Here is a 19,266-nt window from a genome sequence, read left to right on the forward strand (position 1 = left end):
AAAATGTCCTTCATGTGGTAAAGTATAATGAATCATTTTGTATTCAAGTAAAAAATGATTTTACTGTTAAGTTACACCAACAAGATCTGCAGGTCATTTCTCAGACATTTGTTGGGCTTTAAAACACTCATATAAGTAAGGGGTTTTTTTTCTTTCTTTTTTCATATTCCTACAGTATGTATGGGGACTTTTTATTGCTCTTTTCATTCAATATGTTTTTGACCAGAACTGTTGGTGTTTTGTATCACTGTGTGCTCTCTCTCTGGCGCAGTAATACACAGATGTGTCCTCAGTCTGCATATTCTGTCCTCGCAGAGTCACTGTGTTGATGGAAATATCTCTTGCAATTTGAAATCTACTTTTCAGTTTATCACTGTAATATGTGCTACCAGGGGCGTGCACAGACATTTTGAGGGGCAGGGGCTCAAGTGAAATAAAGGGCACTTCTCATAATCACGTTTTTTTTTTTTTTTTCTTTTTTAAAACAAAAAAGTATATATATTAACGCAACACTGACTTCCTTTAAAAAAAAAAAAAAATTAAAAAAGTTAATTAATTTTATCTTCCTCAAACTCTAATTTTCAAAAGATATCTACAAAATAATCAGTTCACACAGAAACCATGGTCTCCTTAGTATTCACTAGGTTTATAGAGCAGCAAAGGAAGCCATCCCACAATGTGCATGTTTTGAAAACATTTTCTATGCTACTAGTTTCAAGTATATATTTAGAATAACCAAAATAACTGCATCAAACAGAGGGGTGTGTTTTACTAATCATTTGTTTATTTCTTTGCACAAGGCACTACATCATTTTAATTATTTTGGTGTTATCAGAACACATAACACTTTTAAATCAACACAAATATTCACTCTAAACTGAAGAGGGTTGTTGCTCCTATTTTGTTAACTTTACTGAAAAAAAATCACTGCAAAAATGATTGAAAAAATACAAAAATACAGCAACTTAATAAAATTCTTACAAAAAAAAAAGGGTGTTCTCCTTCAAAATAAAATCTGTTACTTCCATTCCCTGGCTGTATCTCCTTCCTCCCTTACAAGCGGCAACCTTCTGGGGGCCATGTCCCTGTAGATGTTTATCATTTCACTGTGGTCAGAATACTGAATTGCCTTAATGTTTTAATCAAATACATTAATAGTATTACTGCTATGCATGTACACATACACAATAACTGATGGTGACTGACAAGGACTTAGTTTCACATTTGAGGGAGGACTGTATCATCACCATCATCAAATAAAACCTTCAAAATCCACATTTAGATGGAGTTTGTTTTAAACCTACTACACTATGTCAATGAGCACTTCAGAACTCCTGACCTGATATTTACATATACTATTCTTCAATAAATATATTTGTTTGACAGGGACACTGTGCGCAAACAGGAATATATATTATTTTTTCAAAGAAAAAAAAAAAAACCCAGAAAAAATGGCACTTTCTCTTCAGGAATAAAAAGGGCAGGTGCTCAAGCCCCCTTTGATGTCTATGTGTGCACGTGCCTGATGCCCATATTAAGTAATATAAACATTTCCGCAGCAGGCTCACAACTTCATAATTAGTATTGAGATAAAAGGTCTCTAAAAGTATGCTATTGGTATTTTTTTGTTGTTGAGGTGTTATTTTTTGTTTATTTTTTTTTGGTCGCAAAAAAAACAACAGCAAAGCAGGCTCACAATAAGCCATTGCAAATAAACCATCGACAATTAAAAATATCCCACTTAAATTAAGGCATGTTACAGCAAATATGCAGTCCTGCAATTATGCCATTTTAATGTAGCACAAAATTATATTAAAAAAGAAAAAAGGCATGATTCCGATTTAGAACAGGGTTTCTGCTCCAATAAAATATATGGTCACTTCACCAATTAATGATTGTAACAGTATTTGCGCAGCATGCTACTGCAAAATACATTAACATAATATTAGCAGCATTACAATTAATCGCCTGAAACCATACTTTCCAGCGCAGAAAAACCGCTAGATGGATAAGCCAGGTTCGTCAAAATCCAAAGATGAGGGATTTGCATTCAAATATCGGACGACCCTCCTCTACGTTGTCAAGTGACGAATAGGGGGTACCCTCAACTTTGCTTATGGACGTGAGGGGGAAATGACCAAACGGCAGTATGTGACGAATAGGGGTGAGACTGTGTTGCTATTACAAGTCTAATAATTAATGGAATAGAAAATAAAGATGCTAGAAGTATAGAAAAAGAGGTTTTCTCATTCTACTCTGAATTATATTCCCCTCGTTATTCGGCAGTAGATGCCGGCATCCTGTTTGATAAGATTAAGAACTCCAGATCTTGCATTGATGACTCCTTCATGGATATATGTGACTCGGATTTTAAAATCGAGGAACTGGATTCAGTTATTTCTAAGATGGCCTTAAATAAATCCCCAGGGACAGATGGACTTACAACTAATTTTTATCAATTCTTCTGGAAGGATGTAAGAAATCTAGTTTTTAAAGCTATTAAAGAATGTATAGAGGAAAAAGTATTATTGGCAACCATGAAACAAGGATTAATTACCTTGATTCCTAAAGCTGGGAAAGACAAAAGGATATTAGACAACCTTAGACCAATCACTTTACTTAAAACTGATTACAAGATTCTTTCAGGAGTAATTGCTGCAAGACTAAAAGAAGGCATCTCTTCTATAATTAGTGAGACACAATCTGGCTTTCTGAAAGGAAGGCTTATTCAAAATAATAGTAGACTTGTATTAGATTTGCTTGATTATAATCAGATGGTTCAAGAAAGGGGGTTTATTTTATTTCTAGACTTTTATAAAGCATTCGATTCCGTTGAACACTCTTTTATTTTAAAGACTTTAGATTATTTCGGTTTTGGAAGAAAATTTATAGATATGATTGGAATGTTATATAATGGAATCAATAGCTCTGTTGCTTTAGGACATGGCACTTGTTCTAGATTTGAGATTAGGAGGGGAATTAGACAGGGGTGTGGTAGCTCACCATTACTGTTCATAATGGTCGCTGAAATTTTAGCTATTTTAATTAAAACCAGTCATATTGAAGGTATAAATATGATGGACAGACAAATTATAATAAGTCAGCTAGCAGATGACACAACTTTATTCCTAAAAAATGAAGAGCAAATTCCCTTAGCACTGCATTTACTAATCAATTTTCAAAAGCATCTGGTTTGCAGCTGAATATGAATAAATGTGAAATTCTGGCATTACATGATTATCATTCGCATTCCTTATACAACATAAAGATTAAAAAGGAAGTTAAATATTTAGGGATTATTATCTCTAAAGATAAAGCAACAACTGAAAATATGAATGTTTATAACAATGTGGACAAATGTATGTCTATTCTTAATAGGTGGCTGCAGAGGGATGTCTCAATTTTTGGGAGAGTGTTATTATCGAAAATGGATAGTTTGTCTAGACTTATTTACCCGGCTTTCTCATTACCCATCTCAACAAGAATGATTAAAAAGATAAACACTGTTAATTTTGAGTTCATATGGAGGAATAGATGTCAATATATAAGAAAGATTGATTTGGTTAAAAACTATGAGGACAGGGGGTTGAATGCGATTGATTTTGATATTATGAATGGTGTCATGAAGCTGAAGTGGTTAAAGTCTTATCTGACAAATAGAAATTCCTTTTGGTTCACTGTCCGAATATGATTTTTTTTTTAAAATGGGTGGGATAGACTTTCTCCTGAGCTGTGACTTTGAATGTAGCTCATTACCGATTAAACTCTCTGCTTTCCATCAGCAAGTACTTCTCTATTGGAAATTAATCTATAACCATAATTTTACGCCACATAATACTCCAGTTTGGAATAACAGGTACATACGGCTCAGCAGAAAATCTGTGTTTATAGAGGAATGGAGATCCAAGGGCATTTGGGCTGTTGCACATTTTATGGATGAGACTGGAAACATGTTACAACATGAGGAATTCTGTAAAAAATACCAACTTCAATGTAATGTTAAGTAATATGACAGAATTCTAAAAGCCATACCAAGTTCTTTGAGAGCAATGGTTAGAGAAGACACTCAATACCCTGCCGTCTCCCCTGTCCTTAGTCAGTTCTGCATTGAAGGTTTGTTTTTTTGTGATTTTAAATGCAACAACAAAGTTATTAAGAATCTTCTGATTAAAAAAATATTATCCCAACCCAGTAAAAAGGTTTTACATACTTAAGGACTTTGAAGTGGAAAAAATTAAGAAAATAAGGAAAAATTACATTTCATTTCCACTCCCACCTAAAGTATAAGAAGTCAACTTCAAAATCTTAAATGAAATTTACCCAACAAACGAATTCTTGAGATTCGATCTAAATAATTGTGTCTTCTGTGTAGAAAACATTGAATCGTTAGAACACCCTTCTTTTTTTTTTACTGTGACCCAGTCAATTTTTTTTTTTTTGGAGAGAAATGCAGAGCTGGCTAATGTCCAGGGAAATTGTATTGTCTTTATCTGTGAAGACAATTATTTTTGGTGTTTTTGATGAAAATAAGAATGTGGATTTTGTACTTAATTCTCTTTTGTTATTTGGTAAGTTTTTCATTCATAAATGCAGGTATTATAAAACCAAACCTACCTTGACTCATTGGAGGAATGAGTTGAATCTTCTTAGTAAATCTCTTAAACTTGTGGAGGAAAGGAAAGCCCTTAAATTATTTACTTTACTTGAAACATTTAAGTTAATTTGAAATGGCCCCGTTAAATTTTCTTTTTCATTTGTTATGTTTTTTTATTTTTTTTTTTTTTTTTTTTTTTTTTTTTTATTGCTGATTCTGCTCAATCTTTACTGTAGTATACGATAATATGCGTAACAGGTTAATGCCTTGTATGTTTGTAATTATTTTCATTTAATAAAAAATAAAAAATAAATAAAAAAAGAACTGTATTGTAGTGAGCATCACGAACATGATAAACATCAGACAGACACGACCTCAACACATATAACAAACTACAAAGTGTTCGTTCTGAAATCTAATTTTTTTTAGAGAAATAACTGACTATATACAGTACGGATTTAAGAAATAAATACAAAGCTTTATTTCCCAGACAGTATTTTTTATTTATTTTTTTTCATTACAGAGAAATATTAACAACATAATTGTATAATTCATTGTAATATATAAAATTCCATTTCTGATACTAATACGTTCGTTTAATAATTCCTGAATAACTTTGTTCATAAATAAATAAGCCATTTTTGTGTTTGATTAGTTACTGTGTCGTCAGTGCACCGCAGACACACCCACCAACACGATTTAAATATATCACTTATCCTTTCCCAAAAGACCGTAAACACTGCAGATAACATCTGAAGTAAACATTACTTTATTACACATTACATAAAAACGAGTCCCGTTTGACTGATCAGCTTCTAATCGAGTTATTTTAGGACAGCGGTTTGAATGTAACTCAATGGTGCTCTCTGCTGGTAGGGATTAGTAAGATGGCGGATCGAACACTTCCGGTGGATTCACTGCCTGTTGGCAGTTTAGAACGCGATGAGCGATCCAGTTATATATATAGATCAGTGGTTATACTCCATATAACTCCATATACTGTACAAGCCAGAAACTAAGCCTTTTTTTGCACAGGCCTATCTAAAGGTTTAATGGTCCCACCTAGTGATCAACTGCAAAAATAAAAAATTGTACCTCTTCCCAAAAGGGAAAACCACAAACAAACAAGAATTCATGATTATATGGTGTCATGGCTTTGCAATCAAATGTCATTATAATGGAAGTCAATGGGGCAAAAACAGCCACCAACAACAAATTATGGAGAAAAAATTGAAATCTAATGCTGCACAAAAACTAGCAATGCATCAAAGCCAATCTTGTTACTAATCTTTGACATGCCCAAGACTGTGATAAAAGGTTAAAAAAAAATATCCAGTCCACCATTACTTTTTATATTGAAAATGTCATTTTTGTATGTTTATTTTCCAAAATCAGTGACATCCTTTATGAACTTGGTAATTAAAGAGTCAAAATCTTGGATTTTAAAAAAAAAAAATATTTGATAGTTTTGATCAGGACTAAGGTTGATTAATAGATTTATGCAAAAAAAAAAAAAAAAAAAAAAATGATCTGATACATTTTTACAGCAGTTTAATTTAGTGGATGTTTCCATCCACGAACATAACGAAAGGGTAGTGAATTTGCCCACAGTGTACCGTTGAGTTTTTGAAAAATTTGGACAAAATATGGACAAAATAAGATTTATCACCAAAAGTCATTCCATTAGATCAAACACAGAGAAAGTTGTGGGCAAAATAAGACTGAACATTGCCCCCTAGTAGAGGAAAACGTCCCCAACAACGCATAAGGGTTAAATAAATGTTAGATTATTTAAAATGCTTACATTTTTTCTTGGTTTATTGTTGTGACTATTTTTATGATTATTTCGGATTCCTTTTGTGTAAAAGCACTTTGAATTACCATTGTGTATGAAATGTGCTATTTAAATAAACTTGCCTTTATTCATTTACCTATTTGGTAATATATCCAGATATTTTACAGGAAATGGTAAAAGATTATCCAGATTTGACCAAAAGGGAGCTTGGCTGGTTGTGTTCCACGCTGCTGTACACATCTGCAAATCAAACAGCAAATAAAAAGGTATTTTTTGTGGTTACTAATGATGTTAATTACTGCAAAAAAAATTAAAATAATAATAATAAATAAATAAAATAAAACAAAGAAGTAGAAGAAAAAACTTCAAGACAAAAAACTTTGTACTCACAAGATGTAACAGACATCATTAGAAGCACAAACAGATAAAACATGATTTTATGAGTGGTTCTTCTCAGCTTCAAAACAACACAAGGGAATTACACACAGCAACTGTGGGGATGGGTATAAATACTGGAGAATTTGCATTTTGAGTACTGATAATGTGTGTGTGCACAGGGTAAATACTGAAGGATACATTACAAAAAATAAACACTATGTCATCATTTACTCAATCATTTTTTTTTTTTTTTTTTTTTTGTATGTGGTAGACTTTTGTGGTAGCGGAAAATGTGAAAATTGTGGCTGGCCTTTTAAAAAAACTGAAAGAGGTCTGTTTCATACTCCAAAAGTATTAAATAAATTACATTAAATGTACAAAGTAATATTAATGTTATTGTGACTTCACATTTTGTTTTCTAAGAAAGGACAACATATAGGTTTGGAAAGAGATGGTGGTTTGCTTTATGGTCATTTTGGGGTGAATTATATCTTTAATATGAAATGAACTGCTTTGAATGTGTCTTATAGACATTATTTGTACTCATTAGAACTCAATCAGTAACACAACTGCTGATATGTTGCCCCTTTTAACCTGGCTTTATAAATTTATACACATTTAAAGATAAGAAAGAGTGATTTAAAAATAAATGTGTAAATGAATGAACCACTTCACAAACAAATCAACATATTTTTTTAAACACTCATCATCTCCATTTCTCCCCCTTCTGGGTTTTTGTAAGGGTAGCTGCATGAAAACAAGCAATGTGAATCTCTTGCACAGTAATACACTGCAGTGTCTTCAGTCTTTAACTGACTCATGTGCAGATAGAGATTAGAGCTGTCTGTGGATGCTGTGAATCTGCCTTGAACTGACTGAGCTGAGCCTTTGTCAGAGTCTGTATAATAGTGTAAGATCCATTCCAGTCCTTTTCCAGGTGCCTGACGGATCCAGTGCATGCGATAGCTACTAACAGTAAACCCACTGCAGGCACAGGTCAGTTTGTAGGAAGCACCTGGAGACACAACTACTGACTGTTCAGACTGTGTGAGCACAACCTGTGAGTAAACACCTAAACAGAGAGACAAAAAATCTTTACATATCTAAAGTATCACAAAACATAACACCCACAAATTGCATAAACCATTAAAAAATAAATAAAACACTCACTGTGTACAGCTGCCAACAACACAAAGAGCTTTAGGGAAAACATTCTCTCTCCTCTTCAGATAAATCTCTCATTTACTAGTTTTAAATAGAAAATATGGCAGTTGAGTTTGCATTGATATATTTGCATGAGGACACACAGAGAGGGTGTGTTCAAAATCTAGTAAGGTTTTTTTTTTATGGAATGGTGACCTCTTCTGGTACCTAAATTATTCTTTCAATGGGTCAGTTGAGCATTCAAGGTTATTACATGCCATTTAATGGATGAATTTGATAAAAAGTACTTACAAAGGCAAAAAAAATCACCTGACTCATTCAGTGTTCGATATTCATTTATTTATTTGCTTTGATTTTGCAATGCTGTGGTTATTTTGTGAAAGTATGTATAAACATTATATAAAATAAATTATATATTATATTATATTATATTATACTTATAATATAAAAAATACTTTTTATTTAAAAAATGTTTAGTATAGTTTTTGTGCAGGTCCTGTGGCAGTTTGTGGCATAGTGCATTGCGGTCACAATAATACACAGCTGTGTCCTCAGTGTTGAAATTCCTTCCTGTTAAAATAACTGTGTTGCTGGAGGATTCAGAAGAGAAACTGAGCTTATTTTTCAGAGAATCTGTGACACCATTGCTACTGGAAGTGTAGTACCAGCCGATCCACTCCATGGGTTTTCCACTTGAATGTCTGATCCAGTTTGTGTAGCCTCCACCTGAGGCTGAATATCCAGTGATCTTACAGGAGATGGTAAATGTTTCTCCTGGTTTTACAACCTTTACAGGAGGCTGATCCAGCTCAATACAGAAAAAACCTACGAACAATGATTAAATCATTTCAGTAATATAAATTGAGCTCCACATCTGAACTAATGTTCATTGGTGATACTCACAGGGTGCAGCTGCCAAAACTAGCAGTACTGATATGTAGTACATGATGCTGCTTGTATTTTCACTCTGCTCTGTAAATCACAGAGAGCCTTTATGAAGTCTGTGTGTTTCTGTTTACAGGAGACAAGGGTGGAGATTTGCATGGATGTAAAAATCTATCTGACAAGAGATTTGAAGAGTAGCTATATACTGATGTGTTTCTAAACATTTATTGGATTAAGTATAAGACACATTTTGGATGAACAGGAATATTTAAAAGACTTTATGGTTCATAAGAAAGAGGGTCTTTTTAAGAGTTGATACAAACAGGACAGTTAGCTGAGATCATGCATTTATTTACCAACCACGGATTATGTGTGTATTTTAAGAGGAGGGATTGAATAAACTGTAAATTTAGCTACAAAAATAACTTTATTAGGTGAAATTATGTCGTCATTATTACTGCCTGTCTAATCCAAGAATGTCACTCAGAGCCATCTGACAAAACCTGTTGGTAGGAAAAGGAAAGGGATTCTCCAAAGATGCTGTTGGTTGTTTAACATTGTTAGACTGTACATGTGTAAATCAAGCACAGTCGTTTATGTTAAAATGGACAGTTTGTGGTTATAAAGGTTATATCATATTTCAGTGGCAAAATATTTATTAATGCTCAAAAAACACTGAAGAAAAGAATGCTGTGTCCAAAATAAATAAATACATGTGCATATGTGTTGAGTTCAGAGTTTTTATTTATTTATTTTACAGGTTCTGTAGCAGTTTGTGGCACAGTGCATCGCGAGCAAAATAATACACAGCTGTGTCTTCAGAGTTGAAATTCTTTCCTGTTAAAATAACTGTGTTGCTGGAGGATTCAGAAGAGAAACTGATCTTATTTTTCAGAGAATCTTTGACACCATTGCTACTGGAAGTGTAGAAATATCCAATCCACTCCATGGGTTTTCCACTTGAATGTCTGATCCAGTTTGTGTAGTAGCCCCCTCCTGAGGCTGAATATCCAGTGATCTTACAGGAGATGGTAAATGTTTTACTAACATGACAGGAGGCTGATCGAGCTTAATGCAGAAATTGTTCCACAATGAATTTTCTAGAAATGTTTATTGTTGCCCTGAAAATACTCACTGTGTACAGCTGCCAAAATCAGTATTAGTGAAATACACGATGCTTGTTGTATTTTCACTCTGCTATGACTCTGTAAAAAAAGCTTTTATTGTACATGTGTGCTTCTGTTTACATGAGAGAAGGGTGGAGATTTGCATAGACGTAAACATCTTCCTTCCACCATCCTTATGATAATTATTAACAAATTATGCAAAATTAGTTGCTCAATTTTATATTCTTGATTTATATAAAAAAAGTCTTGAAGTTACTCACATTTGGTGTAAATATCTTCTACTAAGTTAATCCAAAGAAAAATATATTTGTTTAAACGTTTATTGAATTCAACAGTAGAACAGTGTGGATAACATTAAATTAAACAATTAAAGTGGAGGTTTTGTCCTTCAAAGTCATGTCATGTAAGAAAAAGTTACTTTAGACTCATGAGAATAGGTAATGAAAAGACAGTAAGCACTGACCATATATTTATGTGTTTTATCAACTTTATCTATTGCACAAGTGCAAGATCAGTGATAGTATAATACACTGTAAAGAGTGAAAAGATGTGAAACTTCAATGCTTTTACAATTTAATCTTTACTTTATTTCATATCAGGAATAATTGATTTCTACAGAAAAGGGACAACATAAGTCTATAAGCACATACAAAGGTAAAGAATGTAATTTTTTATGACTTTCATATTCAAACACACCTGATTCAATCAGCTGCTCATCAGTAGAGATTCAAAGACCTTAAATGTGTGTCAGATAAGAGAGAAATCAAAAATACGCCGTGTTGGGGTCTTGGAGATTCTTCAGGACAAGGATCAGAAACCAATGCTTTAGTTCAAAACAACAGCAGCAGTTTCTCAGAGCTCAGCGTTATCATTCTGCCAGAAAGACTGAAAAGACAGGTGAACGTTTACATGGTATTGATTCTATAAAGGATTTACAGATGGTAGCGAGCAATGATTCATGTTGTATGGAAAAGTTCTTTGGCATAGGCCCTGAGCTTAGTCTGAATCCTGTGGATGCAGATTTGGCTGAACCTGCCTGAAGATGAAGGCAGGGACGGAGCCCACCCTCTGATGGATGGACAGGGACTAACCTGGTGGTGATGGTGAGGATGGAGGGACACGTCAGCATCATCAACTCTGGACGTAAAAAAAAAAGATCAGTTCTTATAAACTCAAGTGTCAAGCAGTGACTTATCTGTCTTCTCTGTTTAGAATTATCAATGTATGACATTCATTACAATCTTTCTGCTAGATCTAAATCTTTCATTCTTAGCTGTGTATGATATTGGTGTTGGTTAATATTTTTCTTTTAAATTCTGTAAGCTGATAGGTCCATAGGTTTATCGATGGTTGTTGGAAGAGTGCTGCTGGAATGATCTATATTGCACATGTATTGTAAAGGGTTACATCACTCTTTCCCCTAAATTATTGTTTAAGGAATACGAAATGGAATAAAGAGTTGTTTGTTCTCAGATTTTGTGTAGTGCTGTAGCTGTTTTCATCACTGTGTCTCTCTTGCACAATAATAAACAGCAGTGTCTTCATTCTTCATATTATTCATCTGCAGATACATCTGTTTCTTGCTGTTGTCTCTGGAGATGGTGAAGCGTCCCTGAACAGACTGAGAGTAGTATATACTACCACCAGATGAGATGTATGCCAGCCACTCCAGACCTCCTCCTGCAGTCTGTCTGATCCAAGCTAAGTCTGGGTCACTACTAAATCCAGAGAATGTACAGATGAGTCTGTGAGATCCTCCCGGTTTAATGACCACTGACTCAGACTCAGTCAGTGTTTGACACCAACAGACTGAAAAACAAACAGTTCAACATTAACATTTACAACATTGCACATGAATAAGTCTGATTATCAACAGGTTTTCAAGACAATCTTACATTCTGTGATAGCAAACATGAAGATAAAACCCAGTTTTGAAACAATATCCATTGTCATGTTGTGAAAAGAGCAGGCTGATGCATCAGAGTCACAAACAAGTTTTATGTCTAGAGATGAATAGCTTGGAGACTTTTGAGGAAGACAAACAAAAGTAGGTTTGCATAGGGTGCCCTCTAAAGGTACATTTGCATTTCTGTGCCCTTATTAACCTCTGTAACCATGTCTGCCTTTATATGTATTCTTTGATAATTCTTATTTACTAAGCTATGGTACAGATATTACCCATTAATTGCATATGTTTTTATTTAATCTAAATTCAGTTTTCTCAAAAAAAAAAAAAAAAAAAAACATATAAAATCTTCCTCAAAATATGTAGTATTTACACGGTTTCATGCACAAAGGTAAACATAGAGGTTCCTTTATTCATAGTTGGAGTAAAATGTTTTGGGTTTGCACTGTGATGAGACGGTTGAGAATTTCTTCATATTTTATTGTTGATATTGAAGAATGAGAGATGGTCCATCTTACCATCTGAACTGTTTTGATAATGTCTGGCCTGAACAGTGTATAGTTTCTCCAAAGCACATTAAGTTTATGTACTGCACAGAAGCTTCTTGTGTTACTGTTTTTTTTCGAGCACAGTAATAAACGGCAGTGTCTTCAGTCTGCAGATTTGTCATGTGCAGATACACCTGCATTTTACTCTTGTCTCTGGAGATGGTGAATCGTCCTTCAACAGTTTTAAAGTAATATTTGCTGCTGCCACTTGGAGCAGAAATATATGAGATCCACTCAAGCGCTTTTCCTTCAGCTTGTCTTATCCATGAAATATATGCAGCTCCAACATCAATCCCAGAGAAGGTACAGGTCAGTTTATGATTGTTCCCAGGTTTGATGATGACTGACTCAGATCTTTAAACTCAAGTCAGACCATTGTCTACAGCAGTCACTAATAAAGTAGTATAAGTGCAACGAATAGATGGACTCTGAACACAGACAATTAGAATCAAACAGACAGGTTTATTGTAGAGATGTGGTAAGTGGCAGAGGCATGAGCAAGGATATTGATGGATGAACTGTCCAGTTACCAGGTCTTATAGAGCATGGGATGATGTAAAGATTGTGGAGGAGCTGGTGGTGGGGATTGAGAAGCAGGTAGATAATGGTCGGAACACACAAACACAGGAACACTAGGAGATGAAGGAGTTCGGGAGACCTGAATAATAGTTCATGTTAATTTGATTTGTATGAGTAATGAGTCATTTCCCCAATGGAGACCAGACAGTGTGTGTGTGTGTGTGTGTGTGTGTGCGTGCGTGTGTGTGTGTGTGTGTTCTGGTATTCATCACGTTGTGGGGACATGAGTCTGTTTACACAGTCACGTCATGGGGACCTCTTGCGTTGTGGGGACCAAAAGTCAGGTCCCCATAAGGGAAAGCCATATAAATGATTAGAGGAGCTGTTTTGAAGGTGATGGGCGGAGTTTCAGCGATGGCCCATAACACACGTTTATCCGTGAATGTGTGAGTGTGAAGGGAGTGCTCAGCTGCGCCCCCAAACATTTCTCAGCGGTACTGCGCGCGCTTCTTCACACACACGTTATCTATATATGGTAGGCCCCGCCCACTTCATCGTCCTCATTAGGAACGATATCAGCAGCAATATGAAAATATGCGTATTAAGTGGACACTTCACACGGACAGACGATAAGAAGACTTTACAGGAGATACCGACTCGAGGAGATTGTTTGAGATTCGAGGAGATTCTGAAGTTGTGCAGAGCAAAAAGTTAAATAAAAGGTAAGCACATTTAAAACCAATTAGGTTAATTAGATCTAAAGTCGCTAGCTAGCTAGTTAACAGTGGTGCTAATTAACTGTTGAGGCCTATGTATGGCCTGTGATATTTCTCTGTTTTTCAATTAGCGATCGCATAATCATACAATTTAAGAATCATTTTTGAGTGAAAATCTTTATCAAATCTTCAGCCTGCCTGATTGCTAATGTAGCGATTCTTTGCATATTAAGTTGCTTTCTGTCTGTTTTGCTTTAGTTCTGGAAGGGGAATTATTACTTTTTTTATATTAAAGAAATGTTACATTTCTTGTTTGGTCACGGGTTCTAGAGGGGTTATTGAATTACAAAAATTAACTATGGTTTTTTACAAAAAAAATAAATAAAATAAAACTGTTTAGATGTTACTCCAAAAAAAAAAAAAGTTTTTAGGATAACAAAAACCTCTCTTTTTATGTCATATTATTAATATATAATTATAATTATATATTAATCATATAATTAACTGGGCTCGTGAGAGAAATGAAGCAAAATAAAAAAGGTATGTAACGTTAGCTTTAAATGAACAAATGATTAAGGTTAATCTTCGATGTAGTAATGACAGTAGTTAAACTAAACCAGGGTTTGTATGGAGAGGTCGTCCATAAGAGTAGTCCAAATCAGCAGTTCTCAAGGCCTGGGATTATATAGGAACAGATTGTCATTTTGTGAGAGATTAGGGCCTAAATTAATGTAGTGAGTTGAGGCCCTAAACGCTAACATTGTCCTAGATTTATGTAACCTTCAGTTTTGATTTGTCACATTGATAAATGTAACATTGTAATGAACTGTTGCATTACGTAAGTACAATACAGTGTTGCATGACAATAAAGATAAAATCTGCTTAATAAACACCTTAGTTTAATTCTGCATATCTCTCCATAATCGGTGTAATTTTTTAAAATACTTTTTTATACTTATTTTATATATATATATATTTCCAGATTGAAATGCCACCACGAATCAGCCCTCTTAAGGATGCCATGCATCATGTTGTCACGAAGTCTGACAAAACTAAATTAGAGGTGAACTACATCAATGCGGTGAAAGGTAAGGTGGTGTCTGGTATGACTGATTTATCACTTAATAATTACGAAATATGGAACCATAACCTTGTGAGTATGGAATAGAAAATCTATGTTAATTAGGAACCAGGTTGCAGAATATTTTAAATAAGCTACTATTAATGTGTTCTGTGTGCACAATTATCACCCTTTATCTCTGCAAGATTTATTAATTAATTTTTTTGGTGAAAATGTTTTTGCTGTATCTGCAGGACGTGGATTATTTGCAAAAGGTTCCTTTTGCAAAGGAGATTTTATTGTGGAGTACAGGGGTGAGTTGATCAATTATGCAGAGCTGGAGAGGAGAAGAAAACTCTACCACCCATCCTGTGCTGTTTTTATGTTCGAGTTTAAGTGGAGAGGGAAAACATGGTGGTAAGAAGTCACATTGCACCAAAGCTATATTCCTTTTGCTAAAATAAGGCCACATTTACACTACAGGTCTTCATGACCAATTCTGATTTTGTGAATGTATCCCTTTTTTTGACAACGTGCTTAGATTTTTTTTTTTTAAGAGTGACACTTATCCAGTGTGTGCATTTTAAACGGCATTTGGTGACAATCTAAAAAAAAAACTGTTACAGTTTCAATTTCAATAGTACATTCATTGTCTTATGAAACTAGTTTGACCAGTTAACAGTTAGCTAAGGGGTAATTAGTCCTGAATTAGGCCTGAAACTGATCTGATAATATCTGAATCCATGCTCTTCATTTTCCTTCTTAAACGCTGGTGACTCTTATCTGATCTGTGCCACATGGGATGAAGAAAACTGGAATTGGGTCAATTGAACCATGCAGTGTAAATGCAGCCTAACACACTGATTTGTGTTGATGCATTATAACACTTGTATTTATCCTTTTCCCTTTTTTTTCTCTCAAATTTAAGCATTGATGCATCTAGGGAAGATGGATCGTTTGGGCGGTTAGTTAACGATGACCACCAACATCCAAATTGTAAGATGAAGAAAATCGATGTGAATGGAAAGGCACACCTGTGTTTATTTGCGCTGAAAGACATTAAAGAAGGAGAAGAAATCACATATGATTATGGGGGAGACGACTGCCCATGGAGAACCCAAGTAAGTTGCAGAAATAACTAATTTTTTGGTTTTTGAAGAAATTAGAATTTGAATCTATTAGAAATATGAAAATAATTTGTAACCATTATGACTTGAGGGTCGGTGTTTTTTATTTTATTTTTTTAAGTACATTGAATAATAGGGTCTTATGTTCTTAGACCAATTTAGGGGTTAAATGTGGGGGTTGTATGCCTGGCCTAATGGGTAAAATGTTACCCCCCCCCATGTTTCCATGTTGTGAAATCTTCTCATTATTGGTGTTGTCTCTTGCAGGAGAGCAGCATTGCTGCTAATAGCAGAGCAGCAGGTGACTCTGATGCTTCTCTCCAGTCACAGACTCCAGTGGATGATGCTTCTCTCCAGTCACAGACTCCAATGGATGATGCTTCTCTCCAGTCACAGACTCCAGTGGATGATGCTTCTCTCCAGTCACAGACTCCAGTGGATGATGCTTCTCTCCAGTCACAGACTCCAGTGGATGATGCTTCTCTCCAGTCACAGACTCCAGTGGATGATGCTTCTCTCCAGTCACAGACTCCAATGGATGATGCTTCTCTCCAGTCACAGACTCCAGTGGATGATGCTTCTCTCCAGTCACAGACTCCAGTGGATGATGCTTCTCTCCAGTCACAGACTCCAATGGATGATGCTTCTCTCCAGTCACAGACTCCAATGGATGATGCTTCTCTCCAGTCACAGACTCCAGTGGATGATGCTTCTCTCCAGTCACAGACTCCAGTGGATGATGCTTTTGTCAAACCAGGTCTCCTCAACAGGTACGGTCACATTTATCAATGGAAAGTTATGTCTACTGTCAGTCTTTTCATGTTTTTTTGTTTTTGGTGCATATTTTGATGCTTATCTGCTGTAAACTAGTTCCCTCAACAGTTTATCAACATGTGTCCAGTAGGTTAGAGGTAGTGGAATATTTGGGGCCAGTTTTGTCCTTCACAAGTAACTTTTTCTTGGTTAATTGGTGCTTTAAAATTTTCACTCACGACGTCCCCACAACACACTTTTGGTCGCTCAGTGTTGGGAGTTGAGATGTTGTGTGAGATTAGATGAATCTGGTCCCCATGAGGAACAATAAACGTTGTGTGTGAAAGGTCCCCATGAGGCCCATTTTATTCAAGATGTGTGTGTGTGTGCGCAGACAGAGGATGTTGGACAGGGATAAATGTTTAAAATGATGCTGATTGTCTCATTGGTCATTCAGTGTCTGCATCAGATTAGCCTCTTGTGTTTCCATGTTGTGAAATCTTCTCATTATTGGTGTTGTCTCTTGCAGGAGAGTAGCATTGCTGCTAATAGCAGAGCAGCAGGTGACTCTGATGCTTCTCTCCAGTCACAGACTCCAGTGGATGATGCTTCTCTCCAGTCACAGACTCCAATGGATGATGCTTCTCTCCAGTCACAGACTCCAATGGATGATGCTTCTCTCCAGTCACAGACTCCAGTTGATGATGCTTCTCTCCAGTCACAGACTCCAGTGGATGATGCTTCTCTCCAGTCACAGACTCCAATGGATGATGCTTCTCTCCAGTCACAGACTCCAGTGGATGATGCTTCTCTCCAGTCACAGACTCCAGTGGATGATGCTTCTCTCCAGTCACAGACTCCAATGGATGATGCTTCTCTCCAGTCACAGACTCCAATGGATGATGCTTCTCTCCAGTCACAGACTCCAGTGGATGATGCTTCTCTCCAGTCACAGACTCCAATGGATGATGCTTCTCTCCAGTCACAGACTCCAGTGGATGATGCTTCTCTCCAGTCACAGACTCCAGTGGATGATGCTTCTCTCCAGTCACAGACTCCAGTGGATGATGCTTCTCTCCAGTCACAAGGACTCCAGTGGATGATGCTTCTCTCCAGTCACAGACTCCAGTGGATGATGCTTCTCTCCAGTCACAGACTCCAGTGGATGATGCTTCTCTCCAGTCACAGACTCCAGTGGATGATGCTTCTCTCCAGTCACAGACTCCAGTGGATGATGCTTCTCTCCAGTCACAGACTCCAGTGGATGATGCTTCTCTCCAGTCACAGACTCCAGTTGATGATGCTTCTCTCCAGTCACAGACTCCAGTGGATGATGCTTTTGGTCAAACCAGGTCTCCTCAACAGGTACGGTCACATTTATCAATGGAAAGTTATGTCTACTGTCAGTTTTTCCAGTTTTTGGTGCATATTTTGATGCTTATCTGCTGTAAACTAGTTCCCTCAACAGTTTATCAACATGTGTCCAGTAGGTTAGAGGTAGTGGAATATTTGGGGCCAGTTTTGTCCTTCACAAGTAACTTTTTCTTGGTTAATTGGTGCTTTAAAATTTTCACTTACGACGTCCCCACAACACACTTTTGGTCGCTCAGTGTTGGGAGTTGAGATGTTGTGTGAGATTAGATGAATCTGGTCCCCATGAGGAACACTAAACGTTGTGTGTGAAAGGTCCCCATGAGGCCCGTTTTATTCAATATGTGTGTGTGTGAGCGCAGACAGAGGATGTTGGACAGGGATATTTTCCACTCTTGATCTCTGGTCAACTTTTTATTTTCATATTTCAAATGCAATAGAAATGTCAAATATTGTTTTATACTTTGTTTACAGATTGCAACCCAGAACCACAGTGAAAATGAGATTTTTGTGCCAAAAACTGAGACGGACTAAAAGTGTCATAGTAAGTTTAAGTCACAACAAGAGACGTGATGTCTTTTTTTTTTTTTTCTCATTCCTAAGATCATTCTCCTCATCAGTAATTTATGTAATATTAATATATTCTCATGTGATATGACTGCAAAGTATCAGAGAATTATTCAATTTTATTTTACTTTAAGACCAAAATGATCAGTTTTTTTTTTTTTTTTTTTTTTTTTGTCAGAACAACTGTTCATAACTTTTGCACTGAGAACTTTATTATAACATGGTAAGAAGCAGCAAATCATTCACATGTGACTTGCAAAATTGAGAAAAAAAAAAAAAACTCAACAGATTAACAGAGACACATTAAATTGGCTACTATTGTCAAAATCAAATGATCAATTAATTGCAGCAGTTCTACCCATTTCTTTCTTTATTTTATTTTTAGATGAAAGATACAAATCTTGAAGATTCTGATGAGCTCTTGATTCTACACCAGAGAGTTCCGATGATTATGTTCCAGATACCACTTCTGAAAGTGACAGTGATGTTAGCCTTACACTAAACCAGGCAAAACGTCGGCTTCTTGATGAACTGGATATTGATCAGTCTGGCTCAGTGAGTTGCCCTGATTGTGACACCACAACGTCAGACAAAATGCACAATGTTGCGTCTGAAGCATCTGGAACAGGAGAAGAACCCAGTTCAAGTCAGAACACAACAGACGGAATAGTTGTTAGTGCATACCAAAAAAGAGATGGTGCTAGAGTGTACAACAAGAGACATTACTGCTTGTACTGCAGTAAACCCTATGCTAAG

The 19,266-nt window shown here is 35.8% G+C and overlaps 1 long non-coding RNA gene and 1 gene segment (V, D, J or C); both read right to left on the minus strand.

Moving 5' to 3' along the window:
- Positions 1-6,997: 6,997 nt before the first annotated feature.
- On the minus strand, positions 6,998-8,007 carry LOC113100249 (uncharacterized). The gene is made up of 2 exons (XR_003289591.1): positions 7,938-8,007; positions 6,998-7,839 (listed from the first exon to the last, which is right to left on the minus strand). It is a non-coding gene; the product is annotated as an uncharacterized LOC113100249 (long non-coding RNA).
- A 3,410-nt stretch (positions 8,008-11,417) lies between these two features.
- LOC113100251 (Ig heavy chain V region 914-like) lies at positions 11,418-11,957 on the minus strand. The segment is given in 2 exon segments: positions 11,418-11,752; positions 11,839-11,957. Coding segments are annotated over 2 exon segments (366 nt in total).
- Between the last annotated feature and the right edge of the window lie 7,309 nt (positions 11,958-19,266).

The sequence above is a fragment of the Carassius auratus genome, unplaced genomic scaffold (genome assembly GCF_003368295.1).
Source record: "Carassius auratus strain Wakin unplaced genomic scaffold, ASM336829v1 scaf_tig00217206, whole genome shotgun sequence".
NCBI classification, from domain to species: Eukaryota; Metazoa; Chordata; class Actinopteri; order Cypriniformes; family Cyprinidae; genus Carassius; species Carassius auratus.